General features: G+C 45.5%; 1 protein-coding gene across 2 annotated transcripts; it reads right to left on the bottom strand.

Moving 5' to 3' along the window:
- Nucleotides 1-386: 386 nt before the first annotated feature.
- NEK9 (NIMA related kinase 9) lies at nucleotides 387-27,591 on the bottom strand. 2 transcript variants are annotated; one of them, XM_039553007.1, is made up of 23 exons: nucleotides 27,319-27,591; nucleotides 26,898-26,927; nucleotides 25,969-26,146; nucleotides 22,874-22,929; nucleotides 21,960-22,030; nucleotides 18,054-18,159; nucleotides 15,004-15,135; nucleotides 13,918-14,028; nucleotides 13,290-13,354; nucleotides 12,288-12,338; nucleotides 11,372-11,564; nucleotides 10,016-10,160; nucleotides 8,808-9,008; nucleotides 8,340-8,386; nucleotides 7,361-7,516; nucleotides 6,865-6,973; nucleotides 6,164-6,325; nucleotides 5,618-5,788; nucleotides 5,343-5,402; nucleotides 4,579-4,769; nucleotides 4,184-4,348; nucleotides 3,298-3,510; nucleotides 387-2,898 (listed from the first exon to the last, which is right to left on the bottom strand). In XM_039553007.1, exons 1-23 carry the CDS (start codon nucleotides 27,505-27,507, stop codon nucleotides 2,776-2,778), a joined length of 2,925 nt encoding a protein of 974 aa, XP_039408941.1. In that variant the 5' UTR covers nucleotides 27,508-27,591; the 3' UTR covers nucleotides 387-2,775. The 2 variants fall into 2 exon arrangements, with proteins under 2 accessions (XP_039408941.1, XP_039408942.1); XM_039553008.1 differs by lacking the exon at nucleotides 26,898-26,927.
- Nucleotides 27,592-27,805: the final 214 nt, after the last annotated feature.

Below are 27,805 nucleotides of genomic sequence, written 5' to 3'. Positions count from 1 at the left end.
CTTAATGATCAGTGAAGCTCTTCTGAGAGAAGCAGGTACTTCTTCCCTTTAAGCCTTTCTTCCTGTTACTCATTTCCCCACTTGGCACTCAAACTGTGGAAATAAACACACACACACACAAAAGCTCCTGACGTCACTAGGAGGAGATGTAGCAGTATGAGAAAAGAATTGGTTTTTTGTTTGATTGTTGTTGGCTTTTTTAAATGAAGGGACACAGAAACTGACTTTTTTTTTTACCACAGGAAAGAACCTAAAAGCCCTTTCACCCTCTTTCTATAAGCAAAAGAAAATAATCAAAACCAGAATGCCACAAAACCAGATAACTGTATACATATTTCCCTTTCCCCTCTCGGAAAAAAAAAAGAAAAAAACTCCAAACACAGAAATATGAGTTTAAACATTTATTTAAACAGAAATTCCAAACCACTCCACCCTTTAACCTTTCAAAGAAAGATGACGACAAACTAGTTTTCAGCTAGAGTGTCAGAGCAGGCGTAAGTTGTGTTCCACTACAACAACTCAGTAGCAATACTAGCAGGAGACCAACACATATAGAGCTAGCACTGCAAGAAGGGGAGAAGTAAAAAGGGCTTGAAACTGCTCAAAGGCACTTCTGCCCACCTGCCTTTCCATTTTCAGCCCAAGACAAAGGTGCTACCTTTAAACTGCTTTTTTTGTTGCATAGCTGGCTGGTGTGAAATCTGTGGTCTGTAACAGGCACAACCTGGATAGCGTGAATCCTCTAAGGCACATATGAGATTGTGGAGCACAGGGCATCTTCTGTCAGGAACCCTAACCCTCCACTAGATCCAAGGGGAATCCAGTCTGTGCACCTAGCTTCCCAACTGCAGAGCATTGAGAAATGAGGATAGCAGTGCACTGCAGAAGAGCGACTCTCATCAGCTTGGTGCTTGCTTATTGGACATGGCTCAGGCTCAACTTTTCACTCCTCGAAGGCACTGTTTGCAATGTGACCAACGGCCCTCAAGCCGGGACCCTGAACTGAGAACTGGCTCCAACACACACGGGGGAAAGGAGAGCAGAGTCACAAGGGCAAACAAGCCTGGCTGTACCAGGGCACCTGAGGCTCACCCCCTCCCAGGAGGGCTCTCCTGCCCTGCTTTTGGTACCAATGGACAGGCACACTGGAACGATCCTTGCCCTGGACACTGCATCGGGAAGATGGCACTTGATTCAGCTCCCAGATACTAGCAATGGGCACTAAAGAAGTATTTTAGGAGCATTACGTTACAAGCAAATGGTTTGGCATCCACCTCTAGAGACAAACGGGGAATGCTGGATGCCCCGGAACAATCTCAAAAGAGATCTGTCAGAGGTGACACGATATCCACCTCCAGTAGACCTAAGGCAATTCTAGTAACATGCCATTGATGGGGATCGTTTAAGCCTGATGAAATCACAACCCCACTCTCACAGCAAAGGTGAGAGGAACGCAGGACTCCTTAGAGGCGCCATGTATGGCAGGGGAAGCTAGCTGCTCCCAGGGATTCTACCAATCCCATAAGCTTTACTTCACAGTCAGTTTGCTAATAAATTTAAGGGGAATAAAATTAACCTAATTCTCTAACAGAAAATGAGGAAATCTTGAGCATCGGACCATGCCTCTTCCCATCTCCAATTTTCTTGGGAAAGCTTCTCACTTCTTGAAAGAAGGTGAATTCCGGACTGAGATTTGATCATTCATGGTCTTTGGGGAAGGCTACATCCTGTGACCACAGCAGTAGTGACCTATTCTGGGTAGGAAATGGCATTCCAGCTTCATCAAAACACTGAGTGGAAAAACACGGATTCTTCCCACACCCACACAAGAGCGTAGGCACAGGGACTGAGCAGAAGAGAAGCCAAGCAGGGAGCAGCTACAGGCTTACGCCAAGAAACCAGAAACTCTGGCACCCAAACAAAGTTGAATAGCTGGAGCAAGAAACGGGTAACTTCGTCTGAGGCCCAGATGCTCGGCATCTGGTTGGGAAGCAGGTGGTCTGAAACTGAGAACTACAGATCCCATCTCAGACAGTTCCCACTACTGCTATGGGAAACACCTGATTCACTCATCTCGGTGCATTGCCTGGAAGTTGGAAAGCCCTCAGCACCCAGAATACAGCCTTCAAACTCTGTCTCTACAGACCAGTGGACACAGCCATACGGCCAGAAGCTATGCCTCAAGGCCAGGGACATGCTGTCTGCCATTATCTCCCTAAGAGGAACATCTCCACTGCCTCCAGAATGATACGCTCGCTGGTCCCTCTGCCCCTGAGCAGAGGGAAGCAGCCTCACCGGCGGGGCCTTACCATGTGGTAAGGAGAGGATCCTAGTCCTTCACCCCTCTGAAGTGAAGGTGGCGAATCTTAGGGTTCAGCCAGCTTCAGTACAAAACATGTTTCCTCCTCTCATCTAGAGATGCAGTGATGAATACCGGGGTTCCAAAGGCAGCTCCCAGGAAACAGTGAAACAATGAAAGGGCCACAAGCTGCTACTGGAGCCATCGCCATAATGGGGCCATTCTGCCTCACGTGCAGAACTGACAGATAAGGTAAAAAAGAGGAGCTGCTGCTGCTTCAATCACTGAGCTGGCCTAGAGCTCAAGGGCCCTCCCCCTCTCAAACTCACTCCTAGTTCATATCAAACGTACATGGGTGCTGCTCTGGAGCCTCCGGCCTCGCTCCTTGTCTGCGAGTGACCTGACGCCAGAAAAGCCGCTCTCTGCATTCGGTTAGTGTGCTGTGAAGTTAGATGGATCCCAGTGGGCTCAGGAGACTAGAGGTTGGAGCGGCACGAGTCCGTTCCCAGGAGACACCAGGAATCTGAATCCACATCAGGTTTCGGATCCACTTCCATCTCCTCTTTGGTAGTCTGTGTTCCTTTGGAATGAACCTTCACCTGTCAAAACACACAGCAGTTACCCAAACAGCGCCAGGACTAGCTGCAAAAAAGCTAGAAGCTGCACAGTGCCCAGTTTGTATTCTCCACAGCCATTTGTGGCCCTTCGCAACATCTGACTGCCCATCCCTTCTCATCAGGAGAAATAAAGGGAAATCCCAGGTCCCGCAAAGAGTGGGCTATCCTCAGAAGAAACTCTTCTTGGCTTCATTCCTAATTTGCTACTATTAGAGCCTGCATCAGCAGCTTATACAAGAAACAGGCACCATTCTTAGTCCCACCAAATTCTGCTCTGATGGAGATGGCTGTTAAGAGCTGCTTCCTTCTGCACAGCCTCCACAATCTGCAGGAGCATGGTGAGCCCTGAGCATGATGTGCACTCAGGTGACAGATTCTCACCTGCTGCATTTCCTCCATCCTCCTGCAGAACCGCTGGAGCTGGGCACTCAGACGAATGGTTTCCTGCTGCAGTTTCTTCTGATCATCCAGACACTGTAAAACCAGGCCTCGGAGGTGTGTCACCTCCACTTGCAGAGCACTGCACACACAGCCTGTCCCAGGAGATGCATCCTTCCCTTCACCACATGGCAAGGTTGGACTCAGGCAAGTAGGCTGCAGAGATATGGAAAGAAGTCAGGCCAGGTTTGAGTGCAAGGCCAGGAGTTGTATATGCCACAAGAAAAAAACATGCTCAGCATGTTATCTTGTTTCCCCGCTTGCCAAACTTCTAGTAGCCAGGGTCAACAAGCTACTTCTCCTTCTGTCTTCTGTACAAAGCTGCTAGCTTCCTCCTTTTCCTGGGAAGCTTGTTCCCATCCTCCTATCACCAAAATCCATCTAGTTTACCCCCATTTCCCTAAGCGTAGGATCTGTGTCTCCTCTTGGGACAGAAAACTCCTGGAGCTAGGTAGTCCCACAGGTTGTAATTTTTCAGCAATTTTCTGTATCAATTCTTCTTCCTATCTCACAGAAAATTCTGCTTTCTAAATTTCTATTTTCTGCTAGGCTTCTGAGCCCTTGGCTTCTTTTTTCCAATTGCATTAAGCGCATTTTTCCACAGAACTGATCTCATTACTTTAAATCTGACCACGAATCAGCTCTGTGTTCTAGATCCTTGGGAATTTTTCTCTTTGCAGCATCATCTCTGATTATCACCAGCCCTCTTTTCCTCATCCAGATGAATTAGGCCAATCCAACAGTCTCTTCTCAGCTCTCCCACAATTCAAACATTGCCATTTATGGTCCCCAAGAGCTTTTAGCCATGCATTCACTTGGATAACTTTACCCAGGGCTCCGTTTTGGGCTTGTTTAATCCAACAGGTTCCTCAGAGGCCACTTTGAGTCCCTGAAGTTTCTGGTAAGGAAGAGTCTCCTTCTCAGGCTCTGAAGAAGCCATGCTCAGTGGAAAGGGGCTGTCAGGCATGGGGATGAACTCAGCATTCTCCAGCTCCTGGATACACAAAAGCAGCACTGTCAGGACTGCCAACTTCCTGCAGCTCATTTCATCTTCTCAGTCGATGCACCAACACCCTCTTGTGGTTAAACAGGCAGTGAGGCCTTAAGGGCTCCGTACAACACGGCTCTAAGAACCTATCAGAGCATCCCTCAAAGGTGGAAAGGGCCACCCAATTTTCCCAGCCTCGATCTCCATTTTAAGGCATTTCTGAGAAACCGCGTTACCTTCCGCAGCCAGCCAGGGCAGGAGCTGCTGTCAGCACTGTTGCCTCCCTTAGCTTCCGTAGTGCTGATCCAGCCCCCCAGCTCACGATCTGCTTCCATGGTTCCCCGAAAGCCTCCACTGGGATTGGGGGTTTCTGCTTCCTGCTCATTATCCTCTTCCTCTCCTCCTCCAGTTGTGCAGCTCTGAGCCACTAGCAAACAGAAGTGAAAACCTTATACTTTTCCCACCTCTGCTATTCCTGTTGCCAAACCCCAGATGGAACAGAGAAGATGCATAAATTTGTGCTGTATGGTCATGGTGAGAGCACATGCTAGCATTATCTCCCTCAGCACTTTAGCTCCTAACACTCCCTGCAGACCTCTCCACGAGGGCTTGTGTGCAGCAGTCTTCTGCAGTTTCTTGGCCCCAGCCCTCTCACAGGTCCAAGAAATTTGACTCCATCTCTCCAGCAACTACCCCCATAGAGCCCCTTCCCACATCAGTTCCCTTCAGTGAATTCCTCTCAGCTTTTCCTTGTCAAATTGAAGTTCCTCAGCCACAAAGGCCTCTCTGCACCCATGTTGTTTCTCCTCTGTTTCAGTTGTTGCTTTCTCAGCTTTGGGCCGTCCCTTCCCATGCATGGCACCAACTAGATTTCTTCCCTTTGAGCTCTTCTGTGAGGCCTTTCAAACACAGAGAAAGCATGCTGCAAGACCAAACTTCATCCACTCAAACTAACCACTGGATGGACTTAAAACAGAGCTCCCCAGGGCAGTTTACTTACCAGTACCAATGGATAGACCACTGCTGTTGGATCGTATTGTTTTAGAGTTCAACACCTTTTCTGCAAGGAGAGAAGCATGCTTTCAGGTTGAGTGCCACACAGAAAGCAAGACAACTCCTACAAAGCCAGTGTTGCAGGCCTATGGCTCAGAGCAGCTTGCCACATTCCTCCCAGAAATTTGGCCTGTTCCCAAGCAGGATTTATACTCTCAGTCCTGGCAAGGAATATATCATCATACACAAGATCCCAAAACTTCATCCTAAATTTACACTTACCAACAATGATGATGGTGTGCCAGCCACGGCATGACAGGTCTGGAACATGATGCAATGATCCAAATATTGGCCGAGGCCACGAGGTACAAATATCTGAGCCATGAGCTCTCTCAGTCGATGTCATTGCCAGACGCCCATTCCCGCCATTACCCCAAGCAAAGATGTGGTTGTCTGAGGAAAGAGAAATTCAGGGGCTCAATTTCTTCCCTCCTTCTCGGCCTGTAATTACTGTAAGGATCAGTCTTTCTGCTGTAACTGCTATCCCAAAGTATCTAATCCACCAGCTCAGTTTTGACAGTGGGAGAACAAACCAATAACAAACCTAACAACAGCCACCAAGTCAGTACTCTACAGCCTTAGGGACAGCAAATACTTGGGGCTGCACTGGGGCCATTACCAGGGCAAGACAGCCCCAGTCTAGGAGGATTTCTTTATTTCGGCAATGTGCTGCGGGGCTGGTAAAGGAAATGATCAGTGCGAGCCAGTTAACCACTCTGCAGATTAAGTTTAAAATAACCCACCGCAACTTGGCAAAGACCCACTCACCGTCAGTAGCAGCTATGGTGAATTCATCTCCACATGAAACCCTGATCACCTGCTTACCCCCCAAGGGGCCTCCCAGCAGGTTTATTCCCAGGTGCTTCTTATAGTCCCCAACACCAAGCTGTCCGCACTTGTTGGAGCCGAAGGTCAGCAGGCGGCCTCGCTCTGACAGGAGGAAGGAGGAGACAGTCACAGCAAGGGCCCAGCTCTGGAAGCAGCCATGCATACAGAGCACGAGCAGCAACAGCCCATGAACAGGAAGGGCTTTGCTGAGCAGCCAGCCAGGCTGGAAGGGAACAGTACCAGCCAAAAGGAATGGGGTTTAGCCTGGAAACACCTCCCCAGTTCCTTCTCCCACTACTTCCCTTTTCTGATGCTGGGGGCTGGGACTCCTCACAGCTCTCTGACTGATGTCGCTTGAGCAAAGCCTAAGTTGATCATAAATTATTCCTCTGCTAGCCCAGAGCATGATACTTCCCAAAACTTTTTTCTCCTCTTTAATAAAACAGGAAGGCTGACATTGCTGCTTCAGCTGGCCAGGAAACAAAGACTGCTGAGAAACAGGAATCCTGAGTTCCTGGAGCAGCCATGAACCTTGCTACCGAGAGCAAAACCCCCAGTGTCAAGGGCCAGGCTGAAAGGGCAAAGTTGATGTAATGTAATTCAGCAACCAACATTCAGTTCTTAATGCACAAGGCTCTCACCATCAATAGAAGCTGTGTGTGTCTTCCCTGGAGAAATGGTACGGATCTTGTAGAAGGACAGCTGCTTGGCCAAAGTAAGGGAAGTGGCGTATGGCACCTCACAGTATGTCTGACAAAAGACGTGGGTAAGCACAGAGTGAAAAAAACCACACATTCATCAGCTAAAGCCTACTCAAGCAGGTCCAGGTCTGACCATGACATTAAACCTAGACAGTCCTAACACAAGCATGGTAATGAACTGCCAGAATCCCTATCATTGGATAAGTCACCACAGAGCAGTTCACTGTGTTTTACCTCAGATCTCACATAAGCCCACATGGCAGACAGAAAACTGAGGAAGAGGAACAAATTGCCTCTTCCCACAATCCCAGTATCCATTGTCTTGACTGAACTAAAGCATTGGCACAAAGCTAATGAACACTTTGTCACAGGACTTCCACTTCCCCATATGCTACTGATTGCTGGGAGCTGATGCAAGGGATCCAAATGCACTTACATCATGATTGATTATCCCTGATGTGCACTGATTCAGGCCCAGCTTGTTGAACTCGTTGAGTCCACATGCCAAGACTTTGCCTGTCTGGGTGAGCAGGAAAGTTCCATCACAGCCACAGTGAACAGACACAATGTTTAAGGTCTTCGGAACATCCACCTAGGTGGAAGAAACACATCCTAAGAAAATAAAAATCCCAACACCTATTACACAGAAGCTGGCACATGGAAAACATATGGGGGTAGAGCAGTAGCACAGCTAGTCTGGACACTATCAATAGCCAACACAGTTATTTTGAATGAAGGTGTAAGAATACCATAAAGCCTGTAGCATATGGAAACTCTGGTCACAGTGCAGAAATTCAAGGCAGACACCAGTGACCAGCACAGGAACCTGAAACATGATGTATGGTCAACCTGGCCAGATGGGGCCTACAAACACCAAACCCAGTTGGGTGAGCAGGGCTGGGTTTGTGGTTGTGCTGTGTGGGTGTGATACTGTGTGATCTGTGTGATCATGGATATTTGGCTTCCAGGCACATCCTTATTTGTTTCTATTTTCAGTTACCCCAGCACTGTATTTCAAGAGGGTTTTACTTTCAACTTAATCTTTAACTCATTATATTACATTCAAAGACTCGCAGCAATTGCACTGCTGTGAGTTTCCCCTACAGACCCAAGGTAAGCCATTTGGTAGTTCTCACTATGATTTCTACAACATTAAGGCAGCATTTCCAGTTCCATCATGGAAATCAGAGCAATGAAGCTCTAAGCCATGATGCTGTTCGGTTCGTGAGTGGTATGACTCTGCCATGATCTCTAGCAGAGAAATGAAGCAAAATGAAGTGAGAAAGCAAAATTAAAACCCTTGCAAACTGGATGATGTCTCAAAAAAACCACCTGAGCCTCAGAGAGATAGTATTTCCAAACAGCAACTCATTTGGATTTATGCCCTTGTGGATTTTGAGTAGTCATAGCCCTACCTTCTGAGGGGTGTAGTGATCTTCTTCTGAATCCAAGCCCAAGCGTCCTGCATCCGTGAAAATACTGCAGTTAAAAATGGCCTCACCAGGTGCCCATATCTAGGAGCTGGTATTGTCTCTCCATAGTCCCAAAAGAATCTCCCTACAGAACTAGAATCTCCCTGCTCCCTCCCCTACATCCATCATCGCCTGCCAATCCTCAAGGGAATCCAACCCCACTCACAGAACCATTGCCCTACCCACAGGGAAGCCAAGTGGCAGCCTAGAGCCTTCCAGAGTAAAGTCCTAAGGCTTCAGTCTCCAGTTCCCAATTTTACAAGTAAATAAAGTCCCAAAGAAACAATGTTTTTTGCCCCCAGGGTATGTACCAGGCAGCCCTCACTCAGGCCCTGCATTACACACCTGCACCAAGCCACTTTCTGGCAGGCATGCCCCAGTGCCCTTAGGGATCAGGGAGACTCTACTTACCGTACTCTCCACAGCCCCACGTGTAGACTTCTCTGTTCCTTGTCAGCACTGCCACGTGGTTATCTCCACATGAGACCTGCTCCACAGCATTGGTAAGAAAGAAATCCAGCTGCAGGGGCTCAAGCACTTCAGAGCCATAAGCCTTGTCAACACCAATGCATCCATAATAGTCGGAGCCAAAGGCATACACCTGGCCCTCATCTAAAGGACATAAAGGAAGCTTGGTCAGCACACAGAGCTTGTGTTAGGCTGCATATTAACTTCTTAGGACATGGTCAGAGCAACTTCTTTTCTGCAGTCACCCTCTTTAGTGCAGAAGAATGTCATCAGGACACTATGGAGTCCTTTCTTGTTCATGTTAAGATGGATGATCTTACATGACAACCTGCAGCTACTTCAGTGCCAAAAAATCTTTGGTTGAACCTGCCACTTTCTTTAACAGTAACCCACAAATTGATTCTGTGGCTCCCTAAGTCACTCCTTCCTCAAAATGACCACCTGAGCTTATCTCTGTCAAATCTCTGCCTTTTCAGCACTGGCAAAATAAGCTTGAAACTACCTTGTTGAGAATCATTTGCATGGGTAAAGCGAGAGTCAAATTCTTCTGCAATAGACAACACCACACCTAACACATCTTTTAAAAAGCATGAACAGGGTTAGAACTAGAGACAGCTACCAGGTGTCAAGCATTCTGAATTAAACAGCAAATCCTAGATACACATTCTTTTTCATCACTGGGTGATTCTTTCCCCACGCAGTCCAAAGAGAGTTTCAAACACATCTACATTCTTGACTTCAGGCTTCACTGTCTTTATCTTTAGTACGAGCATGTTTGGAGGCAACACATGCACTGGTAAAAGCAGAGACTGCACAGACACGTGGATTTGTGGTCAACACCCAGCTTTATCACCAAAAAGGAGCACATCCTTAGCAAAACCCCATCCTTCTTGGGAGTCAGTATCTTCCTCTGTGTAATAATGTTGATATATCTCAAATGTTGAGACATAATCTATCCCAAATGTAATAATGTTGATACTATCCTCAAAACTGAGGGATGAGTAGCATATGGGGCTTTCTCCTTTGTGCACAAAGCTGCTTTGCTAATCTGATGGTGAAGGCAAACACCTCCAACAGCTCAGCAAAGTGAAGGGACTTGTCAATGCCTACGCATCCATAATAGTCTGAGCCAAAGGACTTCCAGCTCTCACCCGTGATGCACACTGTGAAATCATCTCCACAGGACACCTGACGAATGGCTTTTCCCTGAAGCTTCTCAACATGCTTTGGCTGCCGGTAGGAAGCTCTGTCTCCATGTCCCAGCTGCCCATGTAACTTGGTGCCCCCCTGCATATTCTGCAAGACAGAAACACCTAGTGAGGTTACATTTCCACAATCCCAGAGATGGTGTCAATAGTTAACAGCACCACAAACAAACAACAGAAGACTGCAAGGAGCAAGAGGAAATGTTCTGTCTACTCTAGGGAAGAGACTGCAATCTCTGTGCACACAGCAGGCAATGTTCTCAGTGGCAGCACAGGCTTTCTGGCAGTGATGCACTAACAAGGAGCCATCCAGTCTCAGGACACCAGCTGGTGAGGAACCCCTGCTCCTTTCTGCCAGGCTACAGAACCTGCTCCCTACTGCAGGACTGAAATTCATCCTTAAGATTTTTGAGCTACTTTTGTAAATCCTAACAGCTGCAAAGAAATGCATAACCTGAAACAAACGTCACTGAAGTGGCCTGACATAGCAATTATACAGGAAAAACAAAACAAGTAGCGTTGAAACTGAAACTATTAATTGCCAGCTGAAAGTTTTCAGTGGCTGTTCTTGCAGGAATATCCAGCAAATTAGTCCAAGTTGTTCTCCTATTTGGATCTCTTTCTTTTCTCACTGACTTATCTTCTAACCTATCTTAACAGAGTCTGTATAAACAATACAAAAATCCATGGAAGCCTGGAAATGGAGAACACCTCCATGCCACTGACCATCTAAACCTGAGAAGACTGGATTCAATTGTTTAAAATGCATTATATGCCGACATTTTTTATTCACTTTAAACTATTCCAGAATTTCCACTCATCATAAAAAGCAGTTGTTTAGCATAAGATGCCTGTGCCTTCAGACACAACTTGCCTTGCAGATGACAACTGTACTGCAAAAAGGTCACTCATCCCACCCATTCTGATCTTGAAAAACCCTCCTCAAAAATACAAAGGCCAGAGAATCAGTAAGTCTCCACTGCCTGTCTAGTAGTCAGGAAGGGAATGGAGAGATGTTTGACTCAGTGTTTGGGCCTACAAGACCACCATCTACAAACCTCAAGGGCACAGCAAGTCTCCAAGATACTTCCTGTCACAATGGAAAATGTCTCCCAGAAACACACTTGCCTTGGGAGACTTGGGTCAGCCCCAAATCAGATAGCCTCAGTGTCCACTGCAGTCAGATTTCTCCCTTTCCAAGCTTCCTGCCCATCTGAGTCAAACAGGCTCGTGAATGGTCAGCAGTAGATGTGAAGCCTCCTTTCCCACTCTTACTCGCCTCCTGCAGTTTGTCTCACTTACCACCCAGGTGTAGAGCTCCTTCTCCACTGTCACCACAGCAAAGTGAGTGTTACCAGCACACACCTGGCGCGCGCTGCAGCCACTTTTGATGGCATCCAGCTTCTGGGGGGTGGACTTACCACCCCCCCAAACATACACCTCACTAGTGCGTGAAGTCACCACTGCAATGGGAGCCTCGTTCATGGTACTTGACCTGCACAAGACCCCCCCAAACAAAATACACATGCTTTTGAGTTTGCATTCCCTGTCATCATCCATTTTCCTGCTGTTGTCTAGCAGTTTCCTCTTCACAACCATTCATGGGTTTTGTTTTCAAAAACTGTTCTTCCAGCAAACTCTGAACAACCCATGAACAGGGACAACTTCACATAAGGTGCTCAGATAGTGTTAGTACTTCCAAGTTTATGAGGAAAAATTGGTCAAACTCTATCTGATAAATACCAGACAACCAGCTATGCATCTCACAGAAGCTATCTGCTTCACAGAGCAACCCTGCTTACAGGTTTGCTGGGAACTGTGGTGAACCTCTGCTATACCAAGTTTTATAGAAGATATTTATATTAATGTAATATTCATCATTCAGACAGTCATATTCCTCCTGCTGAAGGGAATCTGTGTGAAAGGAGAGATCTACTTTACAATTCAGATATGTAGGCTGTGAAGACTACATCCTCAGCAGGACAGATTAGAGCTGGATGGGACCTGCTGAGGTACAGCTCCAGCCATACAAATAAGTAGGATATAAAAGGCAGAGTAAAACACAGGACAAGCATGCAACAACTGTGTCAAATTTCTAGCATTCAGGGAACTTCTAAACTACACTATTCCATTAAAGTTGTCAGAGGCTGACAGTCCCAGTTCCTCTGTGGGGAGCTGTTCTCTCCATGCTTCCTTTCAAACATGTCTAAATAATTACCTTGGTCGCTTATTTGGCCCATTAAGCAGCGTGACTTTCTCTTCCATCTCCCTGCCAAGGGAGAAAAAGCATTTTAGGAAACAGCAACATTGCTCTATGCAATATACTGACAAGCAGCACACACAGAGTGTTTTCCTTTCCAATAAAATGCTGCTGCCTCTTGGAGGAAATGTGGCAGCTGTTTACCAGCTCACAGCAATACAAAGTAAATAGGGCAGAAGTAATGTAACACACAGCTAACAAACTTCCAGGAGAGCTGAGGACAACAAACTACGTAGGTATAAAAATGTGGCCAACCAATACCCATATTGCACAAGAATAACCTTAAATGGCTAAATATTATCAGGATTTGGGCTTTTACCAATGCATACAGCAAGACAAAACTCAAACTCTGCTGATCATCATGCAAAAGAGTATTGGTATAAAGGACTAAGTCTGCTGTTCCCAAAGAAACCAACATGGGATAGAAACAGCCCAGAATTATCATCCACCTTTCATGACAAGATAGTGCGTGCAGGCTGATGGTCAAACTAAGCTAAAAATGGACCACTTTCAATGCAAGTCTCTCCCAAAGAGGAAGGCAACAAAAGGAAAAAGTGAGGGTCTCTATACTGAATGATCCATATATTTTGAATATATATATTCAAAATGGCTTTTTCCAATGACTACAAGAGGATCTCTGTGACTCTTCATTCTCAGAAATTTGAAGAGTAGAAAGCAGCATTCCTCAGAGTCTCAGAATGGAATACCTCAAGGTTCTCAATACAACAGCTTCTAAGTATGCAGAAACCTTTCCCATGCACCAACAGAACATCAGATAGAAGACAAGACTGCAAAAATGCACTTTTGCCCTAAAGAGAATGAAGTACTTAAATAACTGCCTCACATCAGACTAAATTCACTTAAGGACATTGCTATAAAAGCATAAACACCACCAGCCTGCACAAACCCTCCTGTTTTCCCTGTCAGCCATCCAGGTTTCGAGCAAGACCATCTGATTACCTCCTGCGTTTGCTGAGAAGGGGATGTTCAAGCAATTCATCTGCAGTGGGTCTCTTTTCTGGGTCCTGAAAGAAGGAAGCAACAAGTAATTCTCTGCGAAATACTCATCATCTACAACAAAATCTTGGGGTAGAAGACCTCATTAAAGCCTGCATGGACCTCTTTCCCTGACTCCCTTCAGAAGGGAAAGGAATTAATTCAAATATTTAGAATGAATAGGGATAAATACTACAGATGTGCAGGAGGGACTTGCATGCTCCAAAGGTATTAATACTATGTTTGCTTTCAAGAAATCAATTCCCTACAGAAAGCCAGAGCCTTAAGAGACTGCACTGACGTGATGCTCCTACCTCCACAGCACTGCATTAAAAAATAATTGCTTCTGCCAGCCCATTAAATACTTGTGAACAGAGTAAACCCAGCACACCTCCAGAGCCTGCAGGACTGAGACAAAGCTTTCAGAGGACTGGAGAAAGCCCATCCTTAGAGATGTCTCAGGCCTCACAAAAATTACCCTGCATCAACAGATCACATACTGAAACAGGCATGTCATTCCCCTTCACCCCTGAGTTCCACGGCTGAGACAGCTGGGAAAGGGTATCTGAAAATTAGAAAGTATCTCACCCACCTGATCAAGGCAGGAGTTTACCATCTGGATCAGCTCCCAGGAGTAGACAGTGGAATCAACCTCCATGGCACGATTTCCCTGTACAATCTTCACACAAAGGTTCAGGGGATTCTAGGCAGAAACCAGACATAATGGAACCAGAACAATGTGTCCCATGGGGAGAGATGCTATAGGCCACCATTATTTTCTTCCTCCATCGCTGATCAGGACACATCTCTCTTCTTCCCTGCCTAGCAGGTTCTCCAGAAACCTAATAACAATTCCTGCAGAAATGGTACCTCTGGTAGCTAGGACTTAGTGGCAACATCCAGCTTTTCACCAAATTCTCTAACAGTGCAGGGAAAACAGGCTTCTCTCTGCATGAAATCTCCTATGCTGCATATTGCCACTAAACACAGCACAGCAGCAAAGTTGCTAGGTCCTCAAGAGCCACCACAAGAGAAAGTCAGGCAAGGATGGTATTTTCACATCATGTCTTTCAGGGTTACAAAATCTTGCCTATGGCAACTAGCAGCTTTTCCCATGACATGGCACAAGCTGGCAAATCACATGTGTCAGCCAGCAATGCTCCTTTCACCCTCCCTACGCCAGCTTGACCAGACTTCTCTTGCAACCAAGCTTTGAGAAAGAGTAAAAGGATTAGGTCCTATGAAATCTGAAGGCTGGAACTTTTTGCTACAAACTGCTACACAGAAAATTCCCAGCTAGTAATGCTAAAAGAGCAAAAAGACTACACGGTCACAAACCTCCTCCTTGTAGTCAAAAGGATACTTCATTCACAATCATGATACAAATTAGCACAGTTATTATTCTGCAACTAGTAAACCTGGGCTGAAGACAAGGGTGGGTTTGGCAGAAGCCAGACAGGCTGCTGCATGAAGGCAGAAGGGAAATCTGCTTGAAGGGTAAGGGAAATCATGCATCTTCTCTGACTATAGCTGTCACTCTCAGGCCACTGTTTTTTTAACTGGCAGATTTAAACAACATTGAAAGAAAAACACAGCTGAAGAAATCTATGAGCCAAGTCTGAGTCTTAGGACAATAAAAAAATAAGGTTATTCAGTCCATAATGGTTTGCAGACTTACAGTAGCATCAAAGGTCCTCTTCAGAGTAAGCAGTTCAAAGATGACACAGCCCACAGCCCAAATATCTGATTTGAAGTTGTATTTCACACCCTGGCAGAGTTCTGGGGACATGTAATATGGAGTTCCCACCAGCTAGGAAAAATAACATTTAAAAATCAGAAATGATCCAGCAGCCTTCAATTCAGGAGCTCTGTACCCATTACGTTCATACAGAACAGAGCTAGACACTGCTCTGACACAGCACTGAAGTGATATACCTCACTAATGTGCTGGAGGGATGGGAACAATAAGCACACTTCTTCCCCTCTCATCCACAAACCTGTCTTTCCCTGAGCTTCCTAAAAGATCCTAGACACCTCTCTTCTCATGTACCTGATGTAGTACATACTTCTCAATAGAGCAGTAGTCACAAAAATGCAGCAGTGACTTTCCCCTCTCTTAAATACACATCATTTAGAGGTAATCAGGGCCTTATGTACTGACATGGAAATCATCCCACGAGGCTGAAGAAAAAGGGATCTAGCAAAGCTTCCAAATACAGGTGCCAGACCTTAGCTATGGAGCCACTCTGATCACAAGACACTGCCAGGACAAAGGCTGCTCTGTCTCAAACGAAAAGAAGGGCTCCTTTTGGGTCAGTATGTAGAAAGCTGGCTTGAGTCCCACCCAACAGGCTTTCCCTTCAGAAGTGGACTTTCCTGAACGATTGTTTTGTGTAGAACAAATATCCCCGCCACACAAAAAATCCAAAACCGTGCATGTAAATACAGAAGATCTCCCGGGTACTGCAGAAATAGTGGCTTAACTCAAAGTCACAACAAGGAGATGCAGAACAAACATGATAAAAGATTTAAGAATGGAGCTTCCAGATGAATGGAGCTCACTCCTTAGAAAGAAACTAGACAGCAAAATAAAATGAGACAGAATTTAGAAAAAGGAGAAATATTTATAGATGACCTCTTTTCAACTCTCTCAGCAAAACTCCAAGGACTACAAAGCCTGCCCTTCATCAGACTCTGCTAGTACACTGTATATCAAATGGGTGCATTCAGAATCTGCCATCTCCCTCCCATTTTCTGTTACAGAGCGTGACAGAGTCCTGGCCCTGGGAAGGTTTAGAAGCCCTAAGAACTGGAGTATCACATGGAGCACTAGGACACTGCACCTAAACCTTTTTTAAGCAAAGGATAATGTAAGCTTTCTGTAAGATACAGATTATTTTCCGTATCTTCTTGGGTAAATGGGAGAAAGAATGATAAATTAAGAAATCAGTGTTTAGTAAGCAAGATGTGAACATTCTACAAAATCACAATTTGACTGCTACAATTACAAATACTGACAATAACATGTTTTGCACTCATTTCCCAAAAAAATGACTTCCAGTCTGCCACTGGTCATTAGGTTACAAATTGAGCAACTAGACCAGAGCATAGCCAGCAAAAAAAACCCCAAAATATGGTGGAAGGTGTGTAGTTCAAAATTTTTTGTATGTGAAAAAGGAAAAAACAATACTTGCAGGTATAGTAGGTATAGATGAATACAGACAACACAGGCAAAAACAAACCTGGAAATTCATAGCACAGAGCAAACTGCCTCTGAAAGCCAGAAGGCCACGAAAAGTGTGTCAAAACAGAAGTGGTTCTGCTGCAGCCCAGCCTAGTGATGGCTTTATGCAGCAGCCTTGAGTTCCCACTTACAGAGGAACTGCACAATAGTGCTCATGTTCTGGAAGGGGAGTGGCAAATATTTAACTACACATCCTAACAGAACACCAACACCTGGCATCTAATCGAATAATACAGCCTGGTAAGGGGAAGTGCAAGCTGGCTTGTGCACCGAACTATAATAAAGGCCTTTGGCAGATAGGAACCCCAGACAGTGTCTCCCTTTCCAAGCCTAACACTCACCAGAGAAATTAATGGAGCTGAGAAATCCAAGCTGAACCTTTTAGGTGCCTGCAATACAGCTTACCCTGTGCCAAAACTGGCTGTGAAAATGCTTTCTGGCAGGGTCTGGAATGAGGCCAAGCTTGACAGCCTTCTGGTAGAATTAATCTCTCCTATAAAGCTTTGCCCCCCTTTAGGAACATTACCAATAAACCATACACCTGGTTCCCATAAGAAGCACAAGTGCCTTTCTTGCTTCTTCACAGAGCCTGGATATTAAAGAGATATGAGACATGCCTATGGCACAGCGCAATGTCAGGCATGCACATCCAAGCTATCTCAAATCCGCCTGAGGTAAAATTTACCTGTTAGCACAGCAGCATGACAAAATTAATTTAATATGTTAAGCTGGACTTAACTAGCCCAGAGGGAGAGCGCTGTTCTGATGTGACTATAATGCTGTCTCTGTCCTTCAGCTAGCGCTGCCTTCGCATTCACAGATTCAGTTCCATGTCTAAGGGAAAGAAGAGCAGCGCTCTCTAGCATGGCTATGCTAGCTCTAGTACAATTCTATTCCCACAGTGGCACCTATCTTTAGTCTACTGCTGCTTTCCAGAGAGACAGACCTCCAAGAGGTAACCTGGGAGCAAATATAACTGCAGGCTGCAACACATCAGCAAATATGCCAGAGTTAGTGAGATAAAGTTAGGAAGTAAAGTTGTAGCGAGGTGGGTGGTGGTCTCCAAGTAGTAAGTGACATGACAAGAAGAAATGGCCCCAAGTTGCATCAGAGGAGGTTTACATAAAACACTAGGAAAAATTTCTTCAGTGAAAGGGTCAGGCACTGGAACAAGATGCTCGAAGAAGTAGCTGAGTCACCATCCCTGGAAGTGTTCAAAAAAACACGTGGATGCAGCACTTGGGGACATGGTTTAGTGGTGGACACAGCAGTGCTGGGTTAACAGTTGGACTCAATGACCTTAGAGGTCTTTTCCAACTTTAATGCTATGATACCATAACACCGAGGGAAATGGAGGGGTGAGGGAAAGGAAAGTAACAGAAAACAAGCAGCAAGAATGTACAGCGTCCCTGGTCTTCTGCAAGACATGCAGAGATGAAAGAAAAACACAACTCGGTTTGCACACAAAGATGGCAGATACTCACAGTCTCAGCCATAGAGTACTCAGAGTTCAGCTTCTTTGCCAATCCATAGTCTCCCAGTTTAATCAGGTTTGCCTTCGTTAGAAAGATATTTAATGTCTTTATATCTCTGAAACAAGAAAAAGAAATTCAAACACTCAAATACACTTTCAGATTTCACAGTTTTCCATGCATTACTACACCTTCCCCCCAAAATGAGCTACTTGCTACTCTGCCAGCACTCTGTAACACGCACATACACAGAGCTCTCCAAAGGCAATTTTGCCCCAAGTACTGGGGGCAACTGCAGTTATCCATGTTTTATCACATTCCCCACACAAACACAACACAGTTTCAAAAGCTCAGGCTCCAGACACCCATGTAAAGGCCGCAGATCAAAGATAGTTCTTTCCCCCCCTCTCAGTTTCTTCTCATATGAAGGTCATTGAGCAGATCTTATTTTTGCTAGTTTTATAAATAGACCCAAGCCAGGAGTCCCTGAGCTCGCTAAAAACGTAAGTGTAAGTATGAATATGTACGTCTGCAAATATAAACACATACACAGAGGGTGTGAAACAGATGTCACTCTAGAACTTAAGCATAATGTCCTTACCCCTCAAGAAGTACTCTTTATAACACAGCATAGGATTCTAGTCCATGAGTTGGCTGGGCTGATTGAGAAGGCTTTAAGTCTAGGTTGGAAGGGGGAAGGAGATAAGACCAGGCTCACTAGAGATGAGGCTGTGGGCTGCATGCCAGTGTTGGGGGTGAAATCAATAGCCCAGCTGAAGTGCATCTGCACCAATGCACACAATGCAGGTAACAAACAGGAGGAGCTGGAAGCCACTGTGCAGCAGGAAAGCTGTGACACGGCTGCCATCATGGAAATGTGGTGGGTGGACTCGCACTATTGGAGTGCTCCAATGCAGCTCTTCATAAGGCACAGGTGAGCAAGGAGAGGCAGTGGGGGGTGGCTCTGTACCTTAGGGAGCATTTTGACTGCACAGAGGCCAAGGTCAGTGACGATATGGTTCACCACCTATGGGTGAGAATCAGGGGGAGGACCACCTAACCAGGATGAAGAGCTAGATGAGATTCCATAAGCAGCTGGCTGAAGTTTCATGATCGCTAGTTTTTGTGGGAGACTTTAACCTGCTGCATGTCTGCTGGAAACTCAACACAGCAGAGAGGAGGCTGTCTAGGAGGTTCCTGGAGTGTGTGGAAGATAACTTCATGACACAGCTGGTTAGCAAGGCTACCGGGGCAGTGCCTGCTGTTTCTGAACAGACAGGGGCTGGTGGGAGATGTGGTGGTTGGAGGCTGTCTTAGGTAGCAACCATGAAATGACAGAGTTTTCAATTCTTGGTGAAGTCAGGAAGGGGGCCAACAAAACCTCCACCTTGGAGTTCTGGCGGGCAAACTTTGGTCTTTTTGGGACACTGGTTCAGACAGTCCCTTGGGAAATGGCTCTTAAAAACACAGAGGTCTAGGAAGGCTGGACATACTTTAAGAAGGAAATGTTAGAGATGCAGGAGCAGGCTGCTGGAGAAGCTGGCCGCCCATGGCTTGTATAAGTGCACTCTGCTGGGTTAAAAACTGCCTGGGTGGCCAGGTACAGAGCATAGTGGTGATGGGTGCCACATCCAGTTGGCAGTCAATCACCAGTGGGGTTCCCCAGGGCTCAGTGTTGGGGCCACTCCTGTTTAATATCTTTATTGATGTTTTGGACGAGGGGATTGGGTGCACCCTCAGTCAGTTTGCAGACAACACCAAGCTGGGCAGGAGTGTTGATGGGCTGAAGGCTAGGAGAGGCTCTACACTGGGATCTAGACAGCCTAGATCGATAGGCTGAGGCCAACTGTAGAGGTTCAGTAAGGTGAAATATCAAGTCCCGCACTTGGGCCACAACAACCCCAGGCAGTGCTACAGGCTGGGGGCAGAATGGCTGGAAAGCTGCCCAGCAGAAAAGGACCTGGGGGTGCCACTTGACAGCAGCTGAACATGAGCCAGGGTGTGCCCAAGTGGTCAAGACGGCCAATGGCACCCTGGCTTGTATCAGAAAAAGCGTGTCCAGCAGGACCAGGGCAGGTATTGTTCCCCTATACTCAGTACCGGCAAGGCCACACTTCAAGTTCAGTTCTGGGCCCCTCACTGCAAGAAAGACATTGAGGTGCTGCAGAACGGCTGATTCTCTGAACAGAGCTGGTGAAAGGTCTGGAGCACAAGTTTGATGAGAAGCAGCTGAGGGAGCTGTGGTTGTTTAGCCTGGAGAAAAGGAGGCTCCACTGAGACCTTATCACTCTCTACCACTGCCTGAAAGGAGATTGCAGCAAGATGGGGGTCAGTCTCCTTTCCAAGGTGACAGTTGTCACAAGAGGAAATGGCCTCAGGATATACCAAGGGAGGTTCAGGTTGGACATCAGAAGAATTTCTTCACTGAAAGGGTTGTTAAGCATTGGAACGGGCTGTCCAGGGAAGTGGTAGAGCCACCATCCCTGGAAGCATTCAAGAAACAAGTAGACATGGCACTTACTGCTATGGTTTAGTTGACATGGTGGTGCTCAGTTGGACTCTTCAGATCTTGGAGGTCTTTTCCAACCTTAATGATACCATGATTCTATGACATACTGTGCCCAAGAGATCAAAAGGCTGATGGCCACAAATACCCCCAACTCCAAAACTCACTGAAAACACTCTCTCCCAGACAGAGTAATCTGTATGTAGTTTCACAGATCAACACAAGAGGCTGGAAACAGAGAGGAAGCCCCTGCAGCATGATATGTTTTTCATGGCCAACACTTCATAGCACCCTTAACACCCTCTTTTCCTAACGTACCATCAACAACTTCCCAGTGTAGATCAGGAAAACATCAAGTAAAGCAGCACTTTGCACTCATCCACTTGGGGCATCGCAAAGTTCTGGGTCACTCTGACAATGTCTGCAGCAGAAGGAAATCACTGCAAACATTTAAATAATTGTTCCATTCGTTATTGTGGAAGGATTTGGGGCCACACATGTCCAGAAGTGATAAGTAGGAAATCACTGCAAAGCAGGACAGACATGACATCTGCTTTAGGCCAAAAACTTAGGCACTACTTTGCTGAGTGTAGGCTACCAACCCCTCATTAGCAAGGCTTGCCAATTACTAAAGATTCAGAATGGCAGCAGCCAGGATGCTATCCTACAGAAAATATCCTCACCCAGCTATGCACATAAGTTAGTGCAGCACACGATCCAACTGTGCTGGAAGTGGCTGTCTACACGTGCAATACTCCCCAGAACATCACAGCCTCCTTGAAACACACGTAAGACATGAAATTTACTGCTCCCAAACAGAAAACGGCAACACAAAAAGGTAAATAGCTACACATTAAAATCTCAGAATAACTGTCAAAATTACCACTACAAGTTAACAGACTGTACTAGGTCCTTAAGCAACAGGCCAAAGAAATAAGATTCAGACAAATGCAGGACAAATCTTCACATGGGTTATATTGCAGCAATGGACAAATGCAAAGTCTTCATCACTACCAGCCTCCAGGAATTACAGAATGATGTACACACTGGATTGCAGCTATTAATTGTGGAACAGGTCGGAAGTACCTTTGGCCTGTGGTAACTGCTCTTCCTACCCACTTTAACAAACATCATTTATGTGGTATAGCAATAAAGGGCAAATTTACTGCCTTCCTATGTGGATAAACTCTTTGTTCACACAGCTGCAGTTCCATTTTCAAATACAAGATTTCCTGCACATTCATCACAAGATGGTTTCTAGCCCAATAAAAAAAGGATACTTAACATCTGGGAGATCCTATTACACTTTGGAGAGAAGGTTGGCGCTTGCTTTAAACAAAGAAACAAAGGAGTTCTTCACTCACCCCATGAACTGCACTGGTTACCTCAGCTTTGCTGCATGCCACACTTACCTGTGAAGAATTCCTGCTCGATGAATGCAGCTCACTGCTGATGCAATTTGAAAGAGATACCAAACCACCATCTGCATAGGTAGGAATATAAGCATTACGCGAGGCTCGAAAAAAATAAAAAAACACAAAACCCTACCTGTCCCTGTCACACTGAGGCACAGCAAGAGGGCCTGGCCATACCATTTAGATGCTCTTTCAGGAGTATGAAAATTTTAGAATTTCCTGGTTTGGAAATCTCTAAAAAAGATATTCCAATAGGTAAATTGTTCTACTGCCATTTGTAGTGTCTGTCCTGACAAGTGCCACAGATTTAAGTGAAAAGACTTAAGAATGACAACTAATGACCACTTGGGAAACATCTACAGATGTGCTCTCCAAAATATGAATTGTGGCCATTAAATACTCTCCATAAGCCAGAAAGTCTTAGAAGTCACTATATAAGACAAGTAAGTGTAATCATTAATCAGCTCAGCATGCAGTGAAAGCAGACAGCAGAAAGTAAGTTTAAATAAAATAAAGACAGAAAAAGAGAATAGTAAGACAGATTCAAGGAAATTACTCAAAAAACCCCCTACAAAATGATTAAGAAGGGAGAGAAGTAGAGTGCCCACTAGGAAGAAACACAGAAAGAGGTTTAAAAGTTAAATGTTTGCCAAGATGGTAAGGTGAAGAAAGCCAGCTCTCTTTCATTATTCCTCCCTTGGAACTATGTACTGCTTATAGACAGTTAAAATAAGTTTTGGATAGTCCATAAATGCTTACAATATTGAACCAGGAGGATGCCAGCCCCCAGATAAACACAGAAATTCCCCACCATCACAATGAAAAAAAATTTGAAGAAATACTCAAATAACCCTACAGATCCCCAGAACATTAAGCCAGCCCCACTGCTCCCTCAAACCAGTCCAAATTACCTCTTCTTCAAATAACTTGTCTTTCTGTCGCAGAATCTTATCGTAGAGGTTCCCTCCTGTAATTATAAGTGAGTGAGAAAAACAGAGGTTCATCTTAGTTAATGGCAACAGTTACTCTGCTCAAGTGCTGCTGGGAATACTCAAATCCCCTAAGAGATCTGATCAGTCACTACAGCTCTCTCTCAGCATTCTTCACTTAAACTGGTCATGCATCCACAAAACTAAGTTCTTCTTCCATCTAAGAACTTCAGTGGTGTAATCAAGGCTAAGCAGAGATGAATCTTTAACAGCACCCTTTAATACTCTCTGCGAAGCAAATCAGTAAGCTCTGCCAGCAGTCTCTACTTTTTTACTTACTTTTTTAAAGTGTTTCTTGGGGCATGTAAACATGCATTAACTTACACCAAATCACGTGAGATTGTCCTGTTCAGCATTATATATATATATATATATAAATAACACATTAAAAAAGAGAAAGAAAACAATTTTAAGGTCAGAGTAGTCCCTGAAAGCACAATTTACTGTCTTTTGCTACTTACTGCCCAGCTCTGACTGGCCTCTCCTTTATCTGCCCTACCAAAAACATTGGTGCAGAATTCACAAAGCACTGACAACAGCAGTACCACTAACAGAAGCCTGAAATCAGCAGAATCTTCAGGGTGCCCCATGACTTCAAGACAGCAGACTGAAAATCAAGGAGAGCTAAAAGAAATGATGCTGAGGGCTGCAGGTAGACATACTCCCTGTCAGATCAGTATCCAAACAGTAAATCCCAAAACTCTGATCACCTCCTGTTGCCATTCCAATTCCCAATTATCATATATTATGTCCTAATTGTAATGGATCACCAGGACCATTCCCATGGTGCAAGACAGCTTTTGGCTGTATGACTTCCATGGGCCTGTCAAGTGATAAATGTCCAAAACAGGCTGCAATGACTCCGCTGTCTACTTGAGGGACTTAATTCAAACTTCCATGTTAGGAAGATTTTTCTAATTGAGATTCCCCTCTCTTAATTTCTTCTCATTCAGCCTTGCTGTAACTTCCCAACATTTTTTTTTCTGCCTTACATTCACATTTACAAATTAGCTACAAATCACTCTTCAGATTCACAATTTAATCAAAGTATTTACTTCTGCCTCTTCTTATAAATGTCTGCTCTAACCATTCAAACTTTGCAGGCTTTTAGTCAATTGTGTTCGTCTCTCTTTTTTTCCCATATTTTTGCAGCTTTTCTGAACCAAAGAGCAGCCAAAATGATAGGTACTAAGTTACCAAAATCCTACACAAGAAGACAAGTTAGGTCTTGACTCATATAACCAATACATATAACATGTGTCTATGCACACATGTGAAAACAAAACTAATTTAGTATTTGTTTTATCTAATAACATCTAACCTTCTGACATAGATTATTCTCTTTTCATTTACAGTATTTTATAGGATATTTCTTCCCAGATATATTTCATTTGTATTCACTGATGTTATCCCATGGCAAATCCAAGTCTTACAGTACCATGATATACACACGGAACTAAAATCAATAACTTGGCTTCCTCTTCTGTAAAATAGGGGCAACATTTACTGAAACTTGAAATTCTTTTCTGGATCTTCAGAAGAGACAAGCCAATTAAACAGTAAAACCTTTGGATTCTGAGCAATGTCTGACAGTGACTAGTCCAGTCTTACTTTAAAAATTACTCACAAATTATCTTGGGTTTGTACACTGAAAAAAAAAGCCAAAGAAACAACTATTAATGCATTGGCAAAACCACTACATGGAAGTCCAAACAAGATTTCCTCTTTCTCATGTCCCTTGTTCTGTACCATTCAGACACATTCAGGCAACACCAGCTATACACTCATCTCTTGGTTATTATCCCAAAGCCAACAGAGGCATTTACAAATGTGCACAGACATCAATACTATGCAGCTTTTCTCTATGCTCTCCAACAAATTTATACTGGCCTCAAGCATGCAGTCTTTCCAGGGCAAGTAAGTAACTCACACACAGAGAGAACCCCTAAAATAAAAGGTGCCTCAAAGAGCTAACATTCCCCTATGCTCGCACTGCACTCCACCCTCCATAACAACAAAAAGCAGAGAAGAAAAAACAGCTTTGGTCAAGCTGTCAACCAGGGTGTCTGACACCCTTCAAAAAGACTTTGCATAACTCTGTTATGCTCTCCAACCTGTTCCAGTGGAAGCAATCTGTTGTATAAGGTGATCACAACATGATGACAGCCTTTTCCAGCAAAAAATGTTTCTACCAATGAGCCAAGGCTTAATGCAAGCCCTATACAAACACCAGATACTTAGCCTGGGGAGCTGTCCCACTCACCCAAACAGGAACCACACTGACGTTCTAGGCACGTATCCTGTTCCAGCAATGTAAGCTGTATATGGGCTCCTCTTCCTGCTGTCTAAGAGCAGCTGCTAGTCAGAAGCTCATACCAAATCCTTCTATTGCTCCATCTGAGCTACGACTGTTTCCCCTGCAAGCTCCAAACACCACCATCTAAGCTACTCTTGAACAGAATTTCAAAATTTTCTCCACCACCAGCAGGACCAGGTTTGTTGTTTGTGTTTTTTTAATAGTAAATGTAGAAGCTGAAAGCAGAAGGCAGGAAAAAGTCATAACTGCAGTGTACCAGGAGATTTTTAAGCTTTGATTTATAACTGCCAAATTATGAAACTATTTAAGTGACGGTACTGAAAAAACAGCCCAGCTCTGTACTCATGGTCTTTTTCCACTGCCCTCCTAAGAGAATACAGCAAGGTGCACTAGAAGCATTTATCACCAAAAACCCACTCCTTCCAGTGCACAAGCCATTCAGAAAACTCAAGAAATCGTCTACTGCATAGACTACCTCCACTAGCAGAAGTGAACCTAGCCCTACTGGGCTTCCTTTTTTAGCACATGAGACACAAATCAAAAGGGTTCTCAGTCCCTTCTTCAGGAGCTACGCAGCAGAATTCACCTCTACTCTTCTGCTCTCCAGATGACACCCCAGAAACACTTGCTGCAGGTTCTACAGGAGGGTGACCTGGACACATGGCAGCTGCCTCTTTATAAACGGGAGTAGGGATCTCACCATTACAGTACTCCAGCTCAATCAGGAGCGTGGTGTTATCCATGAAGTGATTGTAGTATGCGATGATGTTCTCGTGCTGCAACAGGGCCAGGATAACAATTTCGTTCAAAGCATCACGACGCTCCTTTTCTGACAGCCGGGTCAGGTCCACCTCTTTCCACACTACAAGTGAGTCATCCTGAAACACAAAAACGTCTTTCAATTAAAAACACACTGTTATGAAGAAAACAGTCTGTGCTTTTACAGCAGGAAATTAAAATATCAAGAAAAGCAAAAGACTTTCCTGTCTCTTACAGATTTCAGACAAATATTCTTAACAACTTACGTTTTGAGGTTTGTTGTTTGTCATTAAAAATAGCAAACGGCCTGAAGCCATCTTTCTAGCTGGCCAATACTCACTTTGGGAAAAAAAAAACAAAACCAAAACACCAAACCAAGGGAAAAACACAGGGTCTGTTTTATTTCAATAAAGACTAAACATACTCCCGTTCAATAAAGGGACAACATTGTATTTTTAATCCTGTAACTGTAGGATAGTGTACAAGACCATAAGCTGTTACAAATATTCAAAGGAAAAAGCATAGAGAAAAAAAAAAAAAAAACAAAAAGCAAAGCAAACCAATAAGGAAATAAGAATTAATTTAGTTTGCCCTTATTAGGCCCACACACATTGTCAGCCATGCTATGAGTGACCTCTCAAGCGAACAGTGTTCACTTACTGCCCAAGCCATAACACCTCAAGATGGCCAGAAAAAAAACTGAAGAACTTCCCTTTGGAAATAAATCAATTATTTTTCCTTGACAGCCGCTAAAAACCACAACTACAATTGAACTGGATGGTATTAAACGAGTTGGGAGCAACGAGAGGAGTGGCTTTTCATCCAGTCTCCCCTGATTACATTGAAATGCTGAGTACGTGAGCGAGTTACCTGTATGAGATGACCCCATGTCCTCTGTGACTGGAACAAAACATAGAAAAATGAGTAGTCTACTAGCGTCAGAAGAATCTCCACATCTCCCTGCGAAACTTCAGGGGACCCAGAGATTGGCAGTACCCAAACGTGCCAAAACCCAGACCCTGCACCCCTGGACACTGAGAGCTGAAGTTGTCACTTCGTGTCCGAGCTGTTCTCAGAGGGTTCCGGGGGATGTCATCCTGGGGGCTGTCAGTGTCACTCTGGGGGCTGTCGGTCACCCCAGGGGCCGAACCCCGCTGCGGCTCCTCAGGCACCGGCGCCTTCAAGCACCGGCCCCTGGCGGCGGCCCCCGCCCACATCGGAGCGGCCCCGGGGCCCCTTGGCGGGGCGGCGGAGCGGGGCCCCTCTCCCGCCGCCGGGGCCGCCTACCTACCTCGGTGCGGCGGTACAGGGTGGCCTCGCCGAAGGCGCCGCGGCCCAGGGTGCGGATGGGGATGTAGTGCAGCTCCTCCTGCTCGCCGGGCACGCCGCCGCCGCCGCGGGAGCCGCCCCTGCCCGAGGACTCGTTGCCGAAGTCGGAGCTGATGGAGTCGCAGTGCCGCTCGTACTCGCCCAGCGACATGGCGATGGCGGCCCCGCTCGGCCCGGCGCTCCCTCAGCGCGGCCCCGCGGGCTCCATGTCGGCTCCCGACGGCGACCCGGAACCGCTTCCCGCCGCTGCCGCCGCCGCGACCTCCGCGCTCCCGCCCCGCCGGGCCCGGCCCCCGCCCCGCCCGCCGCCGGGAGCGGGCTCGGGGCGCACAGAGCCGCGGCGGTGCGCGAATTCACTTCCCAGGAAGACAAGCGTTCAACGTTAGTTTCTTAAAAAGCTTGTAAGAATAAAAAACTGCCTGCAGTAACTGATTTGTATCGAAAAAGTA

The sequence above is a fragment of the Corvus cornix genome, chromosome 5 (assembly GCF_000738735.6).
Source record: "Corvus cornix cornix isolate S_Up_H32 chromosome 5, ASM73873v5, whole genome shotgun sequence".
Taxonomy (NCBI): domain Eukaryota; kingdom Metazoa; phylum Chordata; class Aves; order Passeriformes; family Corvidae; genus Corvus; species Corvus cornix.
Note: the sequence above shows the minus strand (reverse complement) of the source record. Positions and strands in the feature narration are given on the sequence as shown.

What these genes read in the sequence shown, in the direction of transcription:
- NEK9 (XM_039553007.1), bottom strand. Translation starts at nt 27,507, where the DNA reads ATGTCGCTGGGCGAGTACGAGCGGCACTGCGACTCCATCAGCTCCGAC. An exon ending in CACCATAGCTGCTACTGACG is followed by an intron (nt 5,789 to 6,163) that starts GTGAGTGGGTCT and finishes CTCTTTCCTCAG; the next exon opens with ACAACCACATCTTTGCTTGG. An exon ending in GCCCTGGCTGGCTGCGGAAG is followed by an intron (nt 4,349 to 4,578) that starts GTAACGCGGTTT and finishes TTGTGTATCCAG; the next exon opens with GAGCTGGAGAATGCTGAGTT.